This window comes from Solea solea, chromosome 21, assembly GCF_958295425.1.
Source record: "Solea solea chromosome 21, fSolSol10.1, whole genome shotgun sequence".
In the NCBI taxonomy this organism is placed as follows: domain Eukaryota; kingdom Metazoa; phylum Chordata; class Actinopteri; order Pleuronectiformes; family Soleidae; genus Solea; species Solea solea.
The window spans coordinates 18,017,184-18,039,717 of record NC_081154.1 but is presented as its reverse complement, the minus strand read 5'-3'; the positions used below and the strand labels follow the sequence as shown (position 1 = coordinate 18,039,717).

The 22,534-nt window shown below is 41.6% G+C and overlaps 1 protein-coding gene across 2 annotated transcripts in view; it reads right to left on the bottom strand.

Moving 5' to 3' along the window:
• Window positions 1–9,316: 9,316 nt before the first annotated feature.
• The window catches only part of ntn2 (netrin 2), a 41,278-nt gene continuing 28,060 nt past the window's right edge, over window positions 9,317–22,534 (bottom strand). For both annotated transcript variants that reach the window (XM_058620551.1, XM_058620550.1), the window contains exons 4-7: window positions 17,022–17,171; window positions 14,981–15,034; window positions 12,125–12,199; window positions 9,317–12,043 (exon numbers count right to left, since the gene is read on the bottom strand). In XM_058620551.1, coding sequence (XP_058476534.1) covers window positions 11,658–12,043; window positions 12,125–12,199; window positions 14,981–15,034; window positions 17,022–17,171 — 665 coding nt within the window. In that variant the 3' untranslated portion in view covers window positions 9,317–11,657. The remainder of the gene's footprint in view (window positions 12,044–12,124; window positions 12,200–14,980; window positions 15,035–17,021; window positions 17,172–22,534) is intronic.

The following is a 22,534-nucleotide window of genomic DNA, read 5'->3' as shown; positions in this document are numbered from 1 at the left end:
ATTGATGAATCTAAAACAACACCCAGATTCCAAAAACTTGACTTGATGGACGAGCCTGGAGAACCCATGTGTTGTCTTATAAGAGTAAGATGTTGATGCTTGTCAGACAGCTGATTAAGGAGGACGGTTTGTGTAACTCAGTCCTTGAAGGAGCAGTACAACTGAATATCATCAGCATACGTAGGTGATAAGAAACATTCTGAAACTAACTTATTATCTGTCCCAGAGGAAGAATATTTAATAAAAACAGAATTGGCCCTAAAACCTAGCCCTGGGGTACTCCACATGTCAGATGTGCTGTTTCAGAGAAGATCTTATTCGCAAACACAGTAAAAGTATTTTCAGTCAGATAGGATTCAAACCAATTTATGACAGAACCAGCTAACCCTAGCTCTTTAAGTCTGTTGATCAGAATACTATGATCAACAGTATCAAAAGCAGCAGAAAGGTCCAATAAAACAAGGACCGTGTTTCCAGCAGCTGCCATCATAATGTCACCGGAAACTCTGATCTAAGCAGTTTCAGTAGAATGTTTTTTTTTACTAAAACCTGACTGAAATGTATCCAGGTCATTATTTTCCCCCAGGAACTCGGTAAGTTCCTCTGCCACTATTTTTTTCCCAAGATTTTGGTCATGAATGTGAGCTTAGAAATTGGCCTGTAGTTTTTGGGATGTGATGAGTCCAAAGATGGCTTTTTAATTGCAGTTTCAACAACTGCATGTTTGAAAAAGCTTGAAAACATGCCAGTTGAAAGTGAAAGATTGATTAAATGTACAACAGAGGTGTTAAGCAGCTTGCTCGGGATAACTACTACTACTACTATGATGTGCAAATGTGCGGCAGGTGAATAAACCCATGGTGGCAGCAACAGCAGAGCTTCCGCAGCCGATTCCTGGAGAGAAACTGACCGCAACCACTGGACTCATTCATGGTGAATGAACCAGTGACTGCAACCCCTTCTCCTGGATTTCGTCCCAGGCTTACCGGGATGCCAGGTTGCAAAGAGAAGCCGTATCGGGTGAGGAAGAACACAAACGGTGGAGGAAAACTTTGTCTGTAGTTCCCTGAGCTGTCAAAGGATTAGAGAAGAGGTTGCGATAAGAAATGATGATGATGATGTTAAGAAAGACAATTAAAAACAGTGAAAAGGCGACACAGACTAGGAGCAGCAGAGGCCATGCCAAACAGAGGCGCCATATTCAAAGCCTCCCAAGGTTCCAATACCTTTGGAGCATTTGCCATTCAACAATTCTACATTAGCATCAATACTGGGAAGCTTGACTTTGTTCAGGTCAGCCCCTGCCTTAAGTCTCTGCTTGGGGTTTCTGGCATCTCATTCTGTTTGAAAACATCTCGAAGAGGTAAGAAGTTGTCGCTGTCCAGTGCTGAAACTTCTATTCCAGAGATTATATGAGATGGAACAGGTTTTTTCTCGTTCATGGTGCTTGAGAGGATATGTGGCTTTTTACCTTTCAGGTTGAGCTGGGACATGAGGGCTTCGGAACAGAAGGTAGCAGTGGAGCCAGGATCTAGGAGAGCATACACTTGGTGAATGATTGAATGAATACACTTGTAGTACTTAGCTGCCTTTTGATGCATTAACTTGAACTGGGGTGATGGATAACACATTCTCCTGTTCCCTGATCCCTATTTGACCACATAACTCTACTGATGCTCCAGATGTACCAGAGAGTCTTTCAGTGTCAGTAGACACACCATCTTTCTTTAGCATTTATGTGCAGGACACTTGGGTGTCCCCGGGTAACTGCGGGTGAGGCGTTTTTTACCGTCTCTGCTAATGTGTCCTGTGGGGAGACATCCAAAACATATTCCTTTGGTCTTTAAAACGTTGAGCTTGTTTCTGTGTGTTTGTGGCAAACACAACTCAAATGTGTGTTTAGAGTTGCAAAAAGGACAGGAAAGTTCGAGCAGTTATGGCTGTTTTTCCTTTGGGGCAACTGACACCTGTAATAAAACTGCTGCCTGATGACGATCTGTGGTTTGACAGGTGATCTAGTCTTTACAACAACCTTGCGTTTAACAACTTTATGGTCCTGACGGTCACCAAAAACAGGTTCAGCTGCTATGCAAGCTTGTTTTTCAATGAAATGGACAAGATCTAAAATTCTAGCACTACGACTGTGCTCCTCTTGCAGTTCTATGGCTTTGGCACACCGTTTCTCTCTGAGCTCAAAAGGCAGCTTAAGCACAATGCTTCTCATTTTGGATACTATGTCTAGTTCCTGCACGTATACCATCTCCTCTGGCTTTACAGCTACTCATGTGGAACATGGCGTACTCCTGCAGAGACTTTGAGTCCTCAGATTTCATTTGAGACCAAGATAGGACTTAAAAATAAGCACATTATTTTGTTTCCAAAGTTTTCCTTTAGCAACTGTTTTGCCTTCTGATATTCTCTGTCTGGAGAAATGTTCTCACAGCTTTTGACTAGTTTTTGCACTCGTCCTTTTGTATACTGAATAAGGAACTGGACCCTGTTTGTCTTATTTTCAACCATATTTTCAAAGGAGTGAATGAAGGACTTGTACTCCAATATTTGCCCATCAAACTGTGGAATATTTCCTTGTGGTAGTGTGGACATAAGCTGTTTCACAAGAATCTTTGTTAGGCTATTGTGATTTTCCAGTATTTTTATCATGTGGTCATGAGCTGAGCAGGATACAGCTGTTGTGGCTGTTGCTGGGTCTAACTACTGACTTCAGGTTGACCAACAAGCTGATTTTGACTGAAAGTGGGTTCCTGCTTTGCCTTTAACAACTGCAGCGCTTTCATCATGTAGATAGAGTGAGCTTTGCAGCTTTTTAAGCAGCTGCTGATGCACCAAATTCAAGTTTTCGAGCAGTTGCTGGGACCGCGTCAGATTGTGCAAGGTTAAGTGTGGCCATTTCAGCCTCTTTTAGGTATTTGATTTTATCCTGTGATTACGAATTCATTATTACGTGATCTCAAGATAACAGACTGAAAAATATAGTAGTGGCCACGGCTTCAGTATTTAACAGGGGCCTTTTAAGTATTTAAAAGGGCCCTGCCATTTTTGGCCATTTTTATATATACGATATGCGGAGGCACATGACATACCAGAGGATATATACTGGCTCCTCTAGAATTAAAATAAGAGCTATTTAGTAAAGGAAAGGAAAGGAAAAACGCATGTGAACTCGACATCAGGGAAAGACAAACCTTCACTCCAAATATGCCCCAAGGTCAGAGAAAGAGAGGCCATTGACATTGACTGTATTGTGTCTTTAAAATAATGCAATAATAGATAGTTGCATTCATTACAGTCACTCTGTAAGAGTAGTAGGCAGTAGGCTTTATCACCACAGAGTATTATAGTATGTTATACAGTAGTATTATAATACAGGTTTTTCAAACATTCAATAAATACCAATTATTCCAATGTTTTGAAATGAAAATGTGCAAATGTTCTGTGCAAACCTGCAATAACGTGTCAATTCATATTAAAGTGTCTTGTGCCATTATTTATGTTCAGTGTTGAAAATGTTAAAAATGCATTAACCCAAAACCCAAATAGTGCAAAATCGTAGTAATGAAGTTCCGTTCATTACAGATCCACACTGGATTCATGGATATCTGGGGAGGAAGGTTCATAACGAGGCAGAGTAGCAGGGGGAGCATCACCGGCAACCACGGCTCCTGGAGGTGTTACCACCTCATCTTGTTCCACCTCATCTCCAGGGGAGAAAATCACAGAGGAAAAGGTGCTTAAAAATCTTCAGTGCAGTAAAAATAAATAAGCGTCCTGAGTGCAATAATTAAAAAAGACATACACATTGTTAACATCATTTTTGCAGGTGAGAGGTGGAGTAAGGGGTAAGTGCACATGTTCAGCATTATGTTTTTACTCAGTCTCACTGTGGCAGGGAAAAAGCTGTTGAAAAATGATGGTGATAGCGACTCTGTGTCTGCTGTGTCTGAGGCTGTGTGAGCAGACAGTGAACCTGATGATTCCCTCTGCTCTTTTTCAACAGTGCTGCATATGCTTCGAGTCCATAGAAGGACGTGTCGTCCCATGATCCTCTCTGCAGTCTGTGTGAGCTCCTGTCTCTCTGTCCACATTCACAGATAAGTGTAGGCAACCCTCACTTCACACATAACATCACATGGTAGCAATCAGAGTGGGCAAATTAGGGCAGTTAATGTCGACTGGAGATCAGTGCAGAGGTGGGGAAGCTGGTGCTAAATGCCAACAGATGGGGCCTGAAGTGGGTCGGCCTGGCCTAGTCTTGGGTCTTATTCCTAACTATGTTTTTTGTATTTGACTGAAATATATACGAGTAAATAATGTTTGTTTTTTTTAAGCTTTTATTATTTTTTTATTTTTTTATAAGCATAAAAATGTGCAAATGAATCAAATGTGGTACTTGTATTATTTTCTCATGAGTAGTTTCCAGTTTGTCTTGTCGTACTGAACAGGTTACTAATTCATACTCCGTCTAACTAGCGAGGACAAAGGCTTCTCCGTCTGACATCCTGTCAAACTGAACTGTATTTTAAACAGCATCACAATGACTTTGTTTTTCTCTGTTCTCTACAGATATTGGTGAAATAAAAGCCAAGACAAATTAGTAACAGGGTGCCCCATGCAGGATCATGAAACAGTGCACCACACTCACACACACACACACAGGAAAAACAGACAGACATACACACACACACACACACACACAGTCCTCTTATGTTTCAGGCTATGAAGAGGCAGATTCATCCCCATTTTCAACAGTACCCAATCAAACACAAAGCTGAGGGGCAGATTAGCAGCGGGCTTGTGCTGCAAAATGCTCCTATCAGGGACCACACTGGTTTTAAATTACTCTCCAGTCACTCACTTATTTTCAATCAGTCACTGGCACAATAAAACGTGTTTCTCCAACAAAGGAACCCCAAATTCCAGTTGCTTCCAGCCCCATGTGGTTGATATCGATGATATCCGCACAATTGTGGACTAAGAAAGTTTTCTAATGGGAACATAACTTGCTTTTTTAAGTTCAATGAAAATATGGAAATATTGAGAAATGAAAGAACGACAGATGCATGAGCCGAAGTGTGGTCAGTTCAGGAGTCGTGTGTCTTCAGATGGTTTCACTCTCTGAAAAGAGATGCAGAGAGCGAGAGAGCGACATCGCTGAATATTTATGACTCAAGTCCACACACATTTCTCACCACAGTTTGGTGGTTTTCAAGGCAGTAAGTATACACTATTATACACACACACACACACACACACACACACACACACAAATCAGTATAATGAGAAATGATGAATATGGTAAAGAACAAACAGCATATGTTTGGGAAACAATATGATTTGGTTGTAAATCTATTGCATGGACTTCCATTAATTGGGACAGAGTGTTATCTCTGACCATATGCAGTTCATGCCTAGATCGCAAAGCGGTAACACATACGAGTACCCACACACACACACACACACACAGACAGACACACACAGACAGAGAGCGCAAGAGAGAGGCCCTGGCTAATGCTATTGTTGAGCTTTAAAGTACAGTTTAATGAGACTCCATTTAAAGTCAATGAAACCACTTTGGCGACTTATGAAAGTACAAGTGGTAACCCCCCCCCCCCCCTTTGTCAGCCACTGTGGTGTGCGTGTGTGTGTGTGTGTGTGAATGCTTATATTTGTTACCTCTTTAATAATTTCTCTGCCATAAACACTGGCTTAGACCAGTAGTCCTAATGGGGACCAAAATCAGGTTCCACTGAGGCAGAACCTCATTTCTGAGGAACTGATTAAGGTTGTTTTCACACCTAATATTCTCCACTACACTTTATTACGATTGGGGGGGTTGCAACATTCAGCCGGTGAAACGAACCGAACAGAACCTTTTAAATAACGTGTTCCCCTCCTCGCCTGAGGCGGCGCTGCATCAAGAATTACTGACGGAGAAAACTCGCTCATCTCTTGGTTAATGCAGGACAACTTCTGTTTCTTGCCCATCAGAGAAAAACATGGAACTGCATCTAATCCTATCTATATATATACGTACATATATATATATATACATATATATATATATACATATATATGTATATATATACACATATATGTATATATATATATACATATATATGTATATATATACACATATATGTATATATATACATATATATATTTATACTAGAGATGTTCCGATACCATTTTTTCCCTCCTGATACCGATTCCGATACTTGTGCTGTGGGTATCGGCCGATACAGAGTACCGATACCGATACCAGTGTGTTATAATAAAACATATATCATACTACGCCTGCATGACTGTGATATGATTATCATTGATGCTAAGGCTTGGCTCAGGTTAAACCCTTTGTAAAACATGAACGAATACAGCAAATGGACACCATTTATTTTTACCAGTGATATGTTATTTGGTTTTTCAGCTTGTACGTTTGTTTTGACTCTGGTCCAAACACCGCAGCACTGGCAGAGCTTCATGTTTCCATGACGACTGACCGGGAAAGGACGCGCGTGGCATCATTTTTACATGACTCCAGATTGTTAAAATGAGTCTCTGAAGTAACGCTAAACTTTAAAAACAGAGGCATACATACGCAGGACACAGGTACGCTGGTTAGTTGTCGCGCTGCTCTTTTCGTTTAATAAACGGGCCGCTCCAGTTTGACTGTAGGCGCACTAACGGAGCTAGCACAGCTAACGGAGCTAACGGAGCTAACTGGTAAATACTGCCAAAGCGCCGACATGATGAGCTAACGTTAGCTCCTTGTCTACAGGTGTCGGGTGATCAGTTCTTCTTCACGCCTCTAAAACAGCACAGCACAACTGTTTCAAGAGCGGCGAAGAAGAACCGTGTCAGAGCTAATGGAGCTGACGTGGTATCATCATTTGCGTGCATGGGCTCCAGTACTCGCCGATACCGATGCCCACAATTTCGGCAGTATCGGAGGCATTTCAGACAGCCTGGCTGAAGACCTGCAGGGTAGTGTGATACTTTAAGGGCATCATTTTCACACAAAGCCCTTTTAAAGAGAGATGAAATAGCCTCAGGAAAGGTCTCTTATCACAACTTCACTTCAAATGGATTTCTGCACATGCATCGTCAAGTCATTCTTGAGCCTTTAGCATAGCTAAAAAGCTTATTTAAAACATTAAATCTGTTCAATATTACCAAGAATCAACTTATGAAATGTGTAACAATTTCTTAACATGTTCATGTTGGACTCAAAATTTCAGCCAAAGCATCTGCTCTCGTGCCAGGTCTGTCTGAATAAGGTCATCCCCTGAGGGTGGCTGGAGTTGACACAGACTCAGATTCAATTTCCAGGATGCTTGAAATGAAATAAGGGTCTGTGACAATTTGGTCGGGTGTCAGTGAATCTCTGTGGGCGGCGACTTTGAATATTTTATATTTTGGTGACGGGTGTGTGTGTGTGTGTGTGTGTGTGTGAACCCTTGAGCTCTGTTCATTGAGGTTTCTACATTAATGACTTCTACACAGAGACAGATCACCAAGACAACACATGGCTCATTAACTTATAATTTATTTTTTTTACCATTGAGAATAAAACGTCAGTGGTTCATTGCCTCAGAGAACATGTACAAGGAAGAAAACTGAAGATAAGGGCTGACATTAGGGACCTCTTTGTTCTCAAGTGAAGGTAGTTTTTGTCTAAGGGCAATAATAAAACAAAGTGGTGGTTTGTTGTAATAGGTCCTGTTGTACCTCTATGGGAAAATAAGAGGGTTCCATCAGCCCATGTCACTTTTTTTTTTTTTTCCAAAATCATCATTTTGGCAGATGTTGTCTGGAAACAACATCCAGCCAAAAGGAATACATTCTCAGTAATATCTGAACCACATCTGAAGCTCACAGAAGCACATGTTCCTGGTTTCTACATCCATATCACATCATCTGGTTTGTTCATCCACACACGGGAGCCATCAAAGAGACCATTTACAAAAAGACAACACAGAAGGCAGAGGCAGCTCAGTAAATATTTACAACAATACAAACACGTCAAGACCTAAACAAGGCAAATGTGGAAATGTAAGTGACACAAAAACTGGGGAATCCAAATTGATTTGATTCTTATTACTCTTAAAACACAGGCCGAGGAGGAGAGCACTCTTAACCCTCCATACTTGCATATCATTTGTTTGGGTATAGGTAATTAGAGACACATTCAAGAACACAGCTGTTAATGCCATGTTTGCTGCAGGGGGGGCGGGGCAGCTTGGTTCACTACCACGCTGCTAAGCTTGTTAATGTAAAGCAACAAGACAGCTGTACCTACAAGGCTCACTAAATAGCTTTCACAAGGCATTGCAACCATCCCCCTAACATCTGGCATTCTCCACAGTCTTATCTTTATCCCACCGTCCATGGTGTGCACTTTAAAACAAACAGCAAATAGGAAGTTTAAAAAAAAAAGGACAATACCAGTTTGGACATCAAAGGAGTTGAGGTCCAGAGAGGCCACATGGTCGTGTAATTTGACGATCCATCCTATAATGTAACACTACACTCACACCTCGGCCAGGAGACTGCTGGTACTGAGCGGCTTCTCGTGGCAGGGTTTGCTTCTGCGTTTTTGTTCAATCTCAGTGGTGAGAACTGTGTCCTGGGCACAATGCTGTAAACGCTTCAAACGCTTCGTCTGTAATTCCGTTTCAGTCCATCGCCAGGAATGATGGGGTGTGGGGAGAGAACCCGTTTTGGTTACATGTTGTTTTGTAGTACGTAAACATGCCATCCTAAAGCAAAGAATTAGAAAAAAGTACTATAGCATCGTCTGTAATGGTGTTCACTTTCTGAGGCTTTGTGATATCCCCAAAAACACTTGTGTGAGTGTATTCTTCACAGTTTGACATACATTCACATCAGATGTACAGTGCAGCGCTGTATACTGTATTACACCATTAAGGAGATTTGGCGGTCTCATTCTGTCACCTATCTGAGACACTGAATACAAAACGTGCTCAACGGACTCCAAGGGTAGTTTGGGAATGAGCAGAGCAGCAGACATACCGCCGCAATCAAAGGAGCAGAACCACAAGCTGGCAGGACGTGCCAGTCGACACACGAGCCCCTCACAACGGTGTGTTTATCCTGTTCTCTATTTAAATAAATTAAAATATGCTTCACAGGTAGATAAACAGTTTGAGAACAAGACAGACCAGACAGGTCTGACCTTTCATTATCTCCTAAGGGAATTTAAAAATGGACAATACTTATTTGGTACAGGGTGATGAGATTGAAGAATTCAGGTAAGCAAGTTGGGGAAGATGACCAAAGATGCTTTTCTTTGGGTTTTCATGCTCATGTTGGGTTTCGTCCTTTCTCTACTAACTGCAATGTTTTGATAGACCAGCAAAAACCACAAGCACGCAAACATAGCAAAGCACACGAGGAATGAAATATGATCCTTTTTTTGTCAATATACAATCAGTAAGCACGGAAAATGTCCCAGACTCATTCATTTTGTCAAAATATACTAAAAACATGTCCATGTTGTTTATGTTACTTTGTTTTCATTTTACTGCATTAAAGGTAAATCGTTTTCAATCTCTCACTTTGGCAAACAACAGTCTGCCAGTCACGAGACACATTAAAATTGCTCAAGACAGTTTATAAAAAAAGACAGTGGTCACACGACAACATCTGGAAGGACACTGCACAGCCAAAGACATTTCCCATGAAGCAAAACAGTCTCCCTGGAAATACTGTTGTGAAAGCCCAGCCATTTGTCCACACCACTTCATCTTTCTTCCAGAAAAAGTGACAAGCAATGAATCCCGATGGTGATGCATGACTGTAGACGAGCCTGGAATGTGGCTCACACAAGCTTCCTGTTTGTGTTCTGAGGAAAATGAAAGATCCAGGTTTATCTGTGTTGATGAAATAACAAAGTAGGTACATACCTGCACAGACAAAGACACATGAAACAGTCAAGATGTGATTCAAGTGTGGACTCTCAACTTTAATTTGAGGGATTGAACATAAAGATGTATATTTTTTTACACGTTATTGTCCATTTATTAAGGGCTCGGAAATAATTGACTGGACTAAAAAGCAGTTTCATGGCCAGGTGTGCCTTGTCAGGTCAAGTATTCAATATGCGTTTGGTGGCTTTAATATGAGATCCAAAGAGTTGTCGTGTGATTGAAGAAGACCATAATGTGGCCTTCCACTGATAACACACAACAACAGTAAGGCTACGTTAGAACTTGCTCGGAAATATCTAAAAGAAAAAGAAAAGGAAAAAAAGCCTGCAGAGTTCTGGAAAGCGATTCTGTGGTCAGATGAAACAAAGATGAACTTGTACCAGAACGATAAAAGAAAAGAGCGGAGAAGGAAAGGAACAGCTCATCATCCAGACCATACCACGTCATCAGCATGGGCATGTATGGCTGCCAGTGGACCAGGCTCACTTGTGACTGCTGACAGAAGGATGCAGGATGACGTCTGAAGTGTACGAGATTATAATCCTGTCAAACTGATAGGGCGGCATTTCAAATTACAGACGGATAACGACGCAAAACGTACTGCAAAAGCCACAGGAGAGCTTTTGAAGGTAATGAGATGGAATGTTCTTCAGTGGCCAAGTCAGTCACCTGATCTCAACTCAATAAAGCAGCCTTTTCAGGGACTGAAGACTAAAGTGAAGGCACAAAGACCTGCAAACAGGCAACAACTGGAGGCTGCAGTAAAAGCCTGGCAAATCATATCCAGGGAGGAAACTCAGCATTTGTTCAAGTATTGAATATCAAGTATTAAAACAAGTCTTTTATTTATCATGATTTGAGTTTGAATTTTTGAGCCACTAAATATAGACGAAGTACTTGAATCACATCTTGATTGTTTCATTCTAAATCCATTGTGGTTTTGTACAGAGGCAAAAGTGACAGAATGTGTGTCTTTATCCAAATATGTACGTACCTAACTGTATACTGTATATAGAGCGATAAAAGAAAGGATTATTATGTATGATGGCATCAAATACTTGATGTATGAGGCTGTATGAGGCTGTCGAGTGGCAGCAGCAGTGGTGAGGAGACCGAGTATCGCCATGGTTCCTCATAGGACGAGAGTCTTTTGTTGTTAGAGTCAGTAGAAGATACAGCAGAGACCTGGAGCACGTCGGCCCATTGTTTAATTCATTGTCAGACGTGCAGCATGTCGTACTCGTCCAAGTTTGTTTCAGCAGCTGAGGCTCTGATGGGACAATGAATACAACACTCAGTGAAGGATGAGAACTCAAAGCGGTGGTGATTGTACACGTGAATGTTGGAGGATTAGGCTGGAAGTCACTGTAGGAGGTGACTGCTGCTGTCATCATGGCATCTGATTCTGTGTCCACTTCATACCCTTTTTAATGGTCCCTTTTCAAGGCAAACCAACGGACACAAAGACATAAAAGTGGCATAAACAAAACTTTCAAAATAAAAAGTAAAATAATTATACACTATACACAAAATAAGGTCCTTAAAAAGGACAGGGCACAAACAGTCTTTGTAAGTTGCAGTGTTCCACTGATCAGGGAGGAGAAGGGATTTAGAGAAGGTGGTGGGATTAGTGGATCAGGGTTCATGGAGGTGGTTGATGGGGGAGAGGTAGGGATGGACGCTGCTTTCCCATCATGCTTTGCTGCACTTCCCCTTCTTCTCTTTGCGCTGAAACTTCCTCAGACGTCTTGTCCACACATCCCTCCATTGGATGACCAGGCTGTTCTTATCAGCCACCAGGCCCACATGCTCTGTCCCTGGAGTGGTGGTCCCACTCCCAGGACCAACACCTGGACCCGTCGCCTTGGCTGTTCCACCGTCGCTGCCACCCATCACCAAGAATCGCTTGCTCATCTGGATCTTGGGACATTTGCAGGCGAGGTCCTTCATGTGCACCCACAGGATGTTGTCGCCTCGTTTCAAAGGCTCGCCGCGGCTCTTGTACACAGATGCCACGCTCACCGAGAACTTGGCCCAGTCTCCCACTGTCTCCATGTCAAGCACATTCACCTGGACCGCTGTGAAGACATTCATAAAAGGTCAACACTCCCAATGCTGTTTATCTGTCGATTATAGATACGTAAGTAAAGCTCTCTTACCATAATCCTTTTTGCAATATTTCTTCATGTTGATCTTCAGGTTGCCCTTCACTGGTTTACAATAGGATTCACAATCTGAAAAAATACAAAAGCCGCATAACTTTGATGTTTATGTAGTAAAGCTACGTCGTCTTTTTTAGGATAATATTTGTTCAACTCCAGTCTCAAAGACATTAAGTCCTGGATGACCTGTAAACTCTTCATATCCAGTTCCCCTGTATGGAACTTTGCTGGGTTCTGACAGGAACTACTGATGGAGAGCAAGAAATCCATCACAAGAAAATGGCTACAAGTAAAACTGCCTACAATCGACAAAATGGGTTGGCATAATAGATGAGATTTACATTATGGAGAAGATTTTGATAAAGAAAGATTCTTTAGGATTTGGACCAAATGGACTGAGTATATAAAAGTGATTAGATCTTATCCAGGTGATGGTTAGAAGGTCAGAGGTGGTGTGCTCCCCTGTTCCTAGAAGGGGGATCTAATGTTTAGGTTTAACAGCTCTGAAAAGCTGTGCTAGTTTAAACACGATCCCTCTTGAAAGTGGAGATTCTCAATGATTTATGGGTTATAGGTCCAGATTGGGGCAGGACGGTGTCTAGGTCCACATCCGGACTGCAGTCCAACTGTTAATGTTCTTTGTCCTAGATCGTCATCTCAATAAGAGAGATATTGTTACATCATCTCTTTGCTTTGGTAAAATGTAAAAAGAACTCTTTTCTTGCACCTGCACAGTAACTAAACTAAACATTTTAATGCACAAAATCCAGTCCTGATCATTTTCAAGGTCATTCACAAAAGAACAATATCTGAATCTATATACTGAGTGATTTTAAAACCTGCTAATGAATCAACCTTCAAATCAAAGAGCCACAAATGAAAAAAAGAAAGGTCAAGTAATTGACCGGAGCCTAAACTGGAAAGTTAGATGGAGGTTTTTAACAAGTTTTCCCCAGTCACTTGCCAACACTCTTTTCATGCTTCAAAACTCTCCCCTCCAGTATACTGTATGTCCCGGCTAAATCATCTCTGCTGGTCTTGGCTTTAAGGTGCAGCTACAGCTGGAGCACAGCGAAGCCCCGCTAACTTGGACAGTTGGGGAAATTGTGCCAAGGACACAAGGTGGAAAAAATCAGCTGGCCTTAGTGTAATTATTCCTTTTACACAACTTCAAAAGAGGGGGACCCACCCTCCATTAATGTTTATTGTTGTCTATTTCAATTACTTTCTCAAAGTAATAGAACTAATTACATGTGATTACATTTTGATTTTCTTCATTCATTTAAAAGTGGATGATTAAAACCCTATTTGGAATCAGCCACATATTTGTTCTTTACACAAATAATAAATTCATAACAAAACATGATGAAATGTAAATAAATGCAATAAATGCATTATATGTGTACAGCATGTGGAAAACATAATACCATGTTGAACTGATGACACAATTTAGACAACAGCGCTTCATATGACAACCCAGATAAGTGATGGCATTAATGTTCTATAAAATAGACCAACATTATAAAGATGAAACTATTCAGAAGTCAATGTTCTTTTATGTGTTCAAACGTTTAACCATACATTATGAGTCTAACCTGGTCTAACCTTTTCAAAATCTCAGATAAACTAATGAAGATTGCACCACAAGGTGGCGCTTTGAGGTCATATCTGGAAAAACGATATCATGTTTGAGACTAATGGTTAGGCTAAATCTTACTTCATTGTTCACTGTTGTTGTATCAGAAATGATCAGAAACTAAAGCTGACCCTGTCATCATCGACACCTTCACTGCCGGTGTAACAGTGTAAATAATTACTTGGTTTTCATTGTTAAATTCCTGTTAAACTTGGGACTACAGCCGCATCATTGTGTATTTTATTTTGAAAGTCCACAGCGGAAGTTAGTGTTATACTTAATGCTGCTCATTTTGCTTAGCGCTCAGAAGCTAAATGTTACGCTGTGGGTAAGTTGTCGTCCTGTTCGCTCGGACATAAAACTCCGTTGTAAATGCAAACTATGATTCATATGATGTGTAAACTCGATCAGCATTTACTGTATGATAAGTTTGTCTAATGAAACGCTGGTAAAACCCGTAGTTTTATTGCTTTACGACGGATTGTTGCCGTAGTGTGTAAAGTGTTTACGTGAGCTAATGTGTGAAGCTAGCTACTAACAGCGCGAGGTGTGGATGTAGTAATACGTCACTCGTCTTTTATAGTTCGAGCGGGAACACGCTTGACATCTTATTAACTGCACACAGGTTGTGTATTTGTCCCATGTTGCAGGTATGTTATACTATGTTGTACTGTTGAACGTGCATATATTGTTGTGTGTTATTAATATGTGAATGTGAAAACTGAACTTTGGCAGGTGAATGCTCTGATTTAATGTCAGTTTAATGTGATGTAATTTGACTGTTACTCTTTATTACAGATCATTGAGTTATTTTATGTTTTTATATTTTATTTACAATATGTTTTTTCTAAGCAAATGATGCCACTATACGATCACTGCGCTCAGAAGCAAAATGTTACGCTGTGGTTCGAGCAGTAAAACACACTTGACGTCTTGGTAACTGCACACTGGTTGTGTATTTGTCCCATGTTGCAGGGGTAAACCAGTCGAGTGCTCCATCCAACCTGTCTCCATGAAGTTTATGCAAACAGCAGCAGAGCATTATAACCAAAGTCACACCGGCAAACACTCTTTGCATTGTACTTAAATGTTTGGGCGCTTATCTTCTGTCACATTTCTCCCAGTAATGTAACAGATTACAATCACATACATGTTGTAATAAATTACGTAACATCGTTACATGTAATTCGTTACTCCCCAACACTGCATACACTAACCTGCTGGCTCTTCTGTGCTGCTCACCACCTGTGTGGGGTTGACCACTGGGATTTCTGAAACACACGAAACACAGTTATTTCAGTGGTTACATGTAGATTCATCTTCAAAGTGCAACAGTGCAAATGCTATGGTCAAAGAAATGAAATGCCTCTGAGTTCTGTACAACAGTTTGACAGATGGGAATAAGTGAGCTTCTTCCAGCAGTAATCTGCATCCATACTAACACACCTAAAACATGTACTACATGACCAGGCGGACTTGGAGGAAATGGCTGCTTTTGTAGAGGGGGAAATTACTGGTACTGGTTGACTGCAGGGTTATCGGTGGATGCATCGGTGGAGGCCTTTCAGAGGGGTTTTGTGGTTTCTCTAGAAACAATCCGACTGATGATTAAGATTTTGGATCCAGAAGAGTCGAGGTCCGGCGAGCACGTTACACCCGGAGAGACCCCAACGCCTTATGGCATATGGATTCATATGATAAACTAGAGAACAAACCACAAAACCCCTCTGAATGGCCACTGATGCATACACCGATAACCCTGCAGTGGACCAGTACCAGCTATTTCCACAAAAGCAGCCATTTCCTCCAAGTCTGTCTGGTTCTTTCTGCAGAAAAGATGAGTTTTCTTACTCTCCTCTTCTAAAACAACAGGTTTTGAACGTATTGTATAATGCTTATATGACTACATGTGGCTATATCCACGTCAACTGCTGTGATCTATGGGTGGAGAGATAGTCTTCAACACAGAGCCACTGTTATTTTTACGATTCAACCATCTGCTCTAGAGCTGCATGTGAGAGGAACACCTTGGCATGGTGTAGCACAGCTTGGTATGGCACAGGGATGCATGGCCATAGTTTGCTTTGCTGGAGGTTTTCTTGTCCATGAAAGCAATGAGTCCCCATTCTGCCTTTATACAACTTAACCTAATGAAAAGGCTTATGTCATCACATCAGCGAAGGCTGTGGTTACAAATAGGTTTTCTGATTTGAAACTGAACTGTTACTATCAGCAGAGTCAGATGTTTCATATGAGGTCCTCATAACTGCATGTCTACTCAGGTTCCTCTGTATGAATAATCATTGTTGTGAGATTTTGAATAGGAGGTAAGAAACAAGTCCAAAACAATGAAAGAATGATCCAAAAGAGTCAGGTTCTTCACTAAGGTTGTGGTGTGGAGAACCTGTGTAATATGCCAGTGAGAGTGGGAGGGCTCCATGGAGCAAATTAGCATTGTTACATCCCAGCACAAAGAACTTGTTGGTCCACTATTGCCACCATTAGCAGAACTGAAAAATCTGAACTTTGAAGTATTGTTACTTGACTGAAATACAGTATTACTCAGCTACAAGTACTGGTGAAAAAAATGCACTCAACTAAAAGTAAAAACTATTAATCTAAAAATCTAATCAAGAGTATAAATGACTTTTTAAAGTGACGTTTAATGCATTCTCAACAAAAACAAATGGAAACTCATACTACTGCAGTCTACAACAGGGATTCATTGTAGAACTCATAAAGGTGCTCGTATCCTCTCTGGAAACTCTTCAGAACCTTTTCTAGAACCATTCTCTTTCCTCAGTGTGTTTTTTTCAAATACAATGCTGAGGTTTTCTAAGCGGATATCACCGTACGGGCTGGTGAGCATATTTTACACTGCATTTGGATGCTGCCTCCTTTTCTCCTGTGGTAAATAAATCATTTGTGTTCTCCTCCGTCACCTTCTGTGTGTCGTTTTCTTGATTTTCTGTCACAGCTCCTGTTCTCTACCGCCCTGGTCCTGAGTCTGTTGCTCCCATGGGCACGTTCATGCGATGATGACATTAACATTTCTCGTTGCATTTGCATTCGAAATGATATTCAGATTTACCCTTAGTAACACAAACTTACCTAACAAGGCAGAAGATGACTGTGTAGGCAAAACAGGCAACATATTCTTAAGATACCAAAGATCTGAGCTGACACAGGTCATAAGGTCAGCCTAGAGTGAAAGTCATTGGTGTGATGTACATGTGCATGTTCACGGTAATCACTCACTGATGCAGGGGGCCACGGGTGATCGGCTCTGCTGGTAGCCCTTGGCACAGCGGTTGCAGGTGATGCCAGTGACACCGTCCTTGCAGGGGCACTGGCCTGTGGTCTGATTGCATGTCTTGCCAGCGGCGCCCACAGGGTGACAGTCACAGGCTGGGGAGAGGGAAAATATCGTCAATATTTGTGTTCATTCACCTGTTAAAATGTCACACACAGGACTGGATTTATTCCCTGGGTTTTACAGTCTTGGCATGCCACAGGTAACATGCCTCTGGTCTCACAGTGAAGCACTCTTCAGAGCTTAAAGGAGTATATTTAGACCCATGTTTATTAAAATGATGTCATCTATGTAGTAGAAATGTGACATTTTTTAAGTAACCTTCTTAATAAAGAATTGGTAGAAAATGTCTTTATGGCTGACGTGGATGAAAGGCCACTACGACAGCCATAGTCTCCACCCAGTGCTTCCTGAAAGTAGTCAGAGCGCTGGTTGCGTAAACACACAGATCCCAGTGATGAGTTACAGGCTTGTGAATTACACACGTTTTCTTTCTCTTGAAATGCTGCTAAATTGCTTGTTGTATTGGACAAGTCAACCCTTCATGGTAAATTGTCGTGGGAATAATACACAACTCCTTCAATGGACATCCTTGGGGTGTGTTTATAGGTCACATATTCAGGTTTTTTTTCGTCTTATGTGTTGAGTCAAAGTTAGGTTTCATTTTCTATCACATTTTTAGCAGTGATATAAAGTAGCAATAATTATGCAGAAGTCACAAAATACAGTGTTTTTCTTTTTTGTTCATACAAATGAGCCAAGTGAACTTTTACTGTGACGTATTTCAAAATTTCACACATTCAATCCGATTTCAAACATTTTTAGTACTGGTTGCTCAGGTGTGTTTATATAGTTGACTATATTTTTTTATATCAACCACCCAAAGTTTGGAGAGGACATGAAATGAAAAAGTGGGAAAAATACTGTCACTACACCTTTATGGTGACAGTTGTGCAGTTAGCACTGCCTTTCAAAGCTGGTGTGGTGTGGAGGAAGGTCATGTGGGGCAGGCTATTATGAAGAGGAGACTTTTCAGACATGATTTAAATGTGGACAAGGATGTTATGGTCAGGCCTGGACTGGCCATCAAACGGTGGGACTTCATCTATTCAATTTCTTGAAGGTCATTGATCTAGTCCAATGAAAGCTCTCTTCACATTTGTGAGGTACTATACTGTATACTGTAGTTATGTGTTCTTGGATGGTCATATAGCCTATACTACTTTTACAGAGTGACTGTAATGAATGCAACTATCTATTATTACATTATTTTGAAGACGCCAATACTGTGAATATAAATGATACTGTCTCATTGATCCACCTGACCTCTCTTTCTCTCTCCCCTTAAGGCATATTTGGAGTGAAGGTTTGTCTTTCCATACACATTCTTTTTCGTTCATTGTGAGTTTACTAAATAGTTCTTATTTTAATTCTAGAAGAGACAGTAGCAGATGAATCTAGTATATCTGTTTTCTGTCTCCCTCAGAGCACCAAGGTCCATGCAGCCTTTTGTCTCTGCATGCGAGTACAAGATAAGCTATTATCTCTCTGTTCACCTAAATATTATTTAAACTGAACTCATCCCTGCTCTCTTTCTTTCCTTTGTCTGCCTGTCTCTGCATCTCTCTCTCTTTTTCTCTCACTTTGAGGAGCACTTTATTTTATGTATGGCCTTACTGTAGGCCTAATTGTCTTATTTGTATTTGTACAAACAGTATATTTCATTAAACACTGAAAAGACACTGTGGCCATCTCTCCCAAGATGAAAGTCTCTGTGAGTGGTGAAAGAGCGTATCAGTGTTTTAAACATGGCTACTCTCTTCCAAGAAGGCCACTGTGATTCATTTTAATTTTTGAAACAACACAATATATCCTCTGGTATGTCATGTGCCTGCACATATCGTATGAATAATCATGGTGCGCCGCCATGGCCAAAAATGCCCTGATACATGCAGATTTTTCTCAGTTGAGGAATAAAGATGCATGTCTGTCTTTGTGGAAAAACTGAAATTGTGTTGTTGTAAGTGAGTTAAAGTTAAAGTAGACAATGGCATGTAAAACAACCCCTCGATCCCCTGACATCACTGTCAGGGGATCCAGGAGAAGCACAGTGGGCCCTCCTCTCTCCTCTTCCCCACTCTGGTGACACTGCAGTGTGATCACTTCCCGAAAATCCAGTCCATGCCAACGGCAACAAGCGCTGATCCGGTTTTCATGAGCTTAGTCAGGTCCAGGTGATTTCCTCAAGCAACGTGAGTTTTTGACTTTAAAGAGCTGAGAAGTGAGAGCACTGGCATGTTGGTCTGAGAGGTCTGACAGAGCTACTGTTGACAAAGACATGTCCTCATTGATTGGGATGGTTGAAGGGTGAGGGTGAGGGTGAGGGTGGTCTGTTGTCCCTCTTCATGTGTTTGTCCTGAGAAGCACTTTGAGCTGCATTGATTTGTATGAAATGTGCTAAATGAAATTGACCAGGCTTATCAAGGAAAGACAAGGATATGCTCTTTCCTGTTAATGTATTTATTTGCGTCACACATGCCACCTGTTGACTGCAGAGGGGAGTCTGCTGGGGGAGATTAAGTGCAGCTCAGATCTTCAGACACATATTTGCCTTTTCCAGTCTGCAGGTGTCAGAGTGACGGCCCTCTCTTTGAAGCTGTGCACTGTGTCGTAAATCTGATTCTTTAGTGTGCAAAATCCACCATTTGAGTCATGCAGGCCCACCAACCATTGAACTCAACCTTCAGTGACAGTTGGGAAACATGTTTGACTGAGCTAAAGTGAAAACACATCTGCATATGGTCGGGTAAGACACAGGATTAAGTTGAAGGCCAGAGGTCAAGTCATGCGCGCTCTCAGAACCATCTGTGTGTTACCCTGCAAGTCAGTCACGTAACATATATCTTCACCGTAGCCTCTATCCTGATTCATCAGTCCGAGGGAGATCTTTGGCCACTTTTCCCATGTGGTGCATTTAGGAATGTTTAGCATTCCTGTAGTTTGTGTCCTCAGACCCAGGACTGACCTTTCATCACTTGTAAACACCAACCTTTATCACTTTAAATTGATAATCAAATCAATCAAAACCCCCATTATGGGATCTGTGTGACGCGAGTCTGCTTCACTTACCTTTATTAAGCAGCTTAAAATAAAATTCTTATACCTGTTTGTACAAGGATGGGGTGAGTGAGCACCGCAGGGGGCGTGATCATCGAGTGACAGCAAGGGCAAATTGCTGTGGTATTTCCGGTGGCAGCTTAGAGCTCCACACGCATTTCAATAAGTTCACACATGACATTTCTCACACTGATAAGTGATAAAAGTCACTGCACATAAATGAGTAATCTATGAATCGATGATGCGAAGGCAGACTGCTCTGCGTAATTCATTCATACAGCTGTCTTGAATTAGCGACCTATCAGCCAATCAGGAAATAGTATTCACTGTTGCTGGGCAGAATGGACACTTCCATTTTTTTACGTTTTTTGGGGGGGTTCTTCTTGTACAGAAATACACTGTAAATGTAGCAAAGTGAAGTACGATGTGGTGTCAACACGGGATATTTTATTCTGAAAAGTAAACCACGTGTTTTATTTTCCTACTTCCTCTCCCGCTCGTGCTGAATTATGCGGCTCTGCTGCGATATCCGCCAGATATACGAGTGCTGCGTATCGACTCTGACCCCTCCCTATATTGGGGGTGTGGCTAGAGGAGGACGATTGGTGACGAAAGCCTGGTAAGAGCCAGCTAATACGAAAATTACAATGGGAGGAGCCAGAGAAGGCAGCACATACGCCCATAAAAGATTTAGAGGTTTAGTTAGTCTTTAATGTTCCATGGGCTCCCCTGAAACGCTGGTGCACACATGAAGCACAGTGGGTGCTTACACACATAAATATTCTGACTGAAGGAAGAGTTAACGTACATACACCTGCAAGCATTTCTGTGGCAACCACTGACAGATGCCACATTCACATGCCTTACTGTGAAAATGCAAGCGAAATCAAGGGATTTTAGCACTAATTCAACAAATCTTCATCGAAAGAGCAGCTCCACACTCTGTATATTTCAGATTAAGTAGAAAAACTGTGTCATTTGCCCTGAAGGCATAATCACTTCCATACAGAATTATCCCATTCAATTAGCTTTTGTCCACGATCGGCGGAGTAAAAAGCCCAAAGGGAGCAGCAGGATATTTCCCAGTGGCCTGGGAAAGTCATTTGAATAGTGAGATTGCTGTTGCTTATGTTCAATTGGACTGAACGTGTACATAGAACTGTTGGCCCGGGTGAAGACGTGTGTTTACAGCCGTTACATCAACAAACAGTTTAGTTGAGAAAGTAAGCGGTTGTTGCGTTGGCGAGCGCAGCCTCAGTTTGGACTTCACTTTGACACTGTGTGTATTTGCTGTTTTCAAACAGCCCGTTTCACAATAATCGAGACGTGCAGGAAACCTTATGTCTCTTATCAGTGGTCAAGTGACACCAGTTATAAAAACCTGGTGTCTGCCAGGCTTTTTTAATCTCTTTTTAATGCCTTTGACATTGTGAAGGGCTTGTGGGGGTTAGGGTCGGTGCTGGAGTCATTCATGCAGATCCGCTATGAATTGGGATCTCAGTACTTAACACACACAAAACAGCTTGTGTATTTGGTGTATATGAGAGGTTAAGTGGTAGACAGACGTGACGTGGTTTTTCTTCTTCAAATACTCTGGTTGTACTCTGACATCCATCCAAAGCAGCCTTGATTTGAAACAGACATGGCCGCACTGCCCTCCAGCCCTTTGCACTCCAGTCTCCGCTTTAAAAAAACACCTGTGTTTTATTGTCATAACTCCGTTTCAGAGGAAACACTCGCCTCCCTCAGCCATTGCACACATCTGACCTCTACTTTGACCTTGACACATGAAGAGAAAACATGGAGGAGTTGGAAATAAAGTAAGGGAGGAAGACAAAGACAGAGGGTGAGTAGTAGTGAGTCAGGGTGAGAAAAGGCAGACGTTGGTGAGGAAGAGGAGATGGTGGCCATTAAGCGATCGGGGGACATGGAGATGAAGAAAGAGAGCAAATGCTGAGGCAAAGGACAGTGACGGCTCCGAGACTGCAGTGGAATTGCTCTAATCAATCATGAAGTCAGCTGCTGAGCAGATGCTCGGGACTCGTTGACTGTAGCTTCTGTCATATCTGGGTCCTTTGTGAGAGACAGTGATAAACTGAAGGCTTTGATATTGACTGAGCTGCTGTTAGGATCTAATATGTTTGTTTTGGGGTCTTTTCTGGCGTAAAGCTGAGGTTTGTATCACTTTATAAACTCTTCACTTCTCCTCAGTGTGTTCAAATGTGTGACTTTGCAATCCTTCATTCACTGTTAGCCAAGTGATACAAAGCCGGCCAATGAGGCCGCAGTAAACCAACACTTCCTGTGTCCTCGCAAGCTAAGAACCTTCAACCACCAGTGT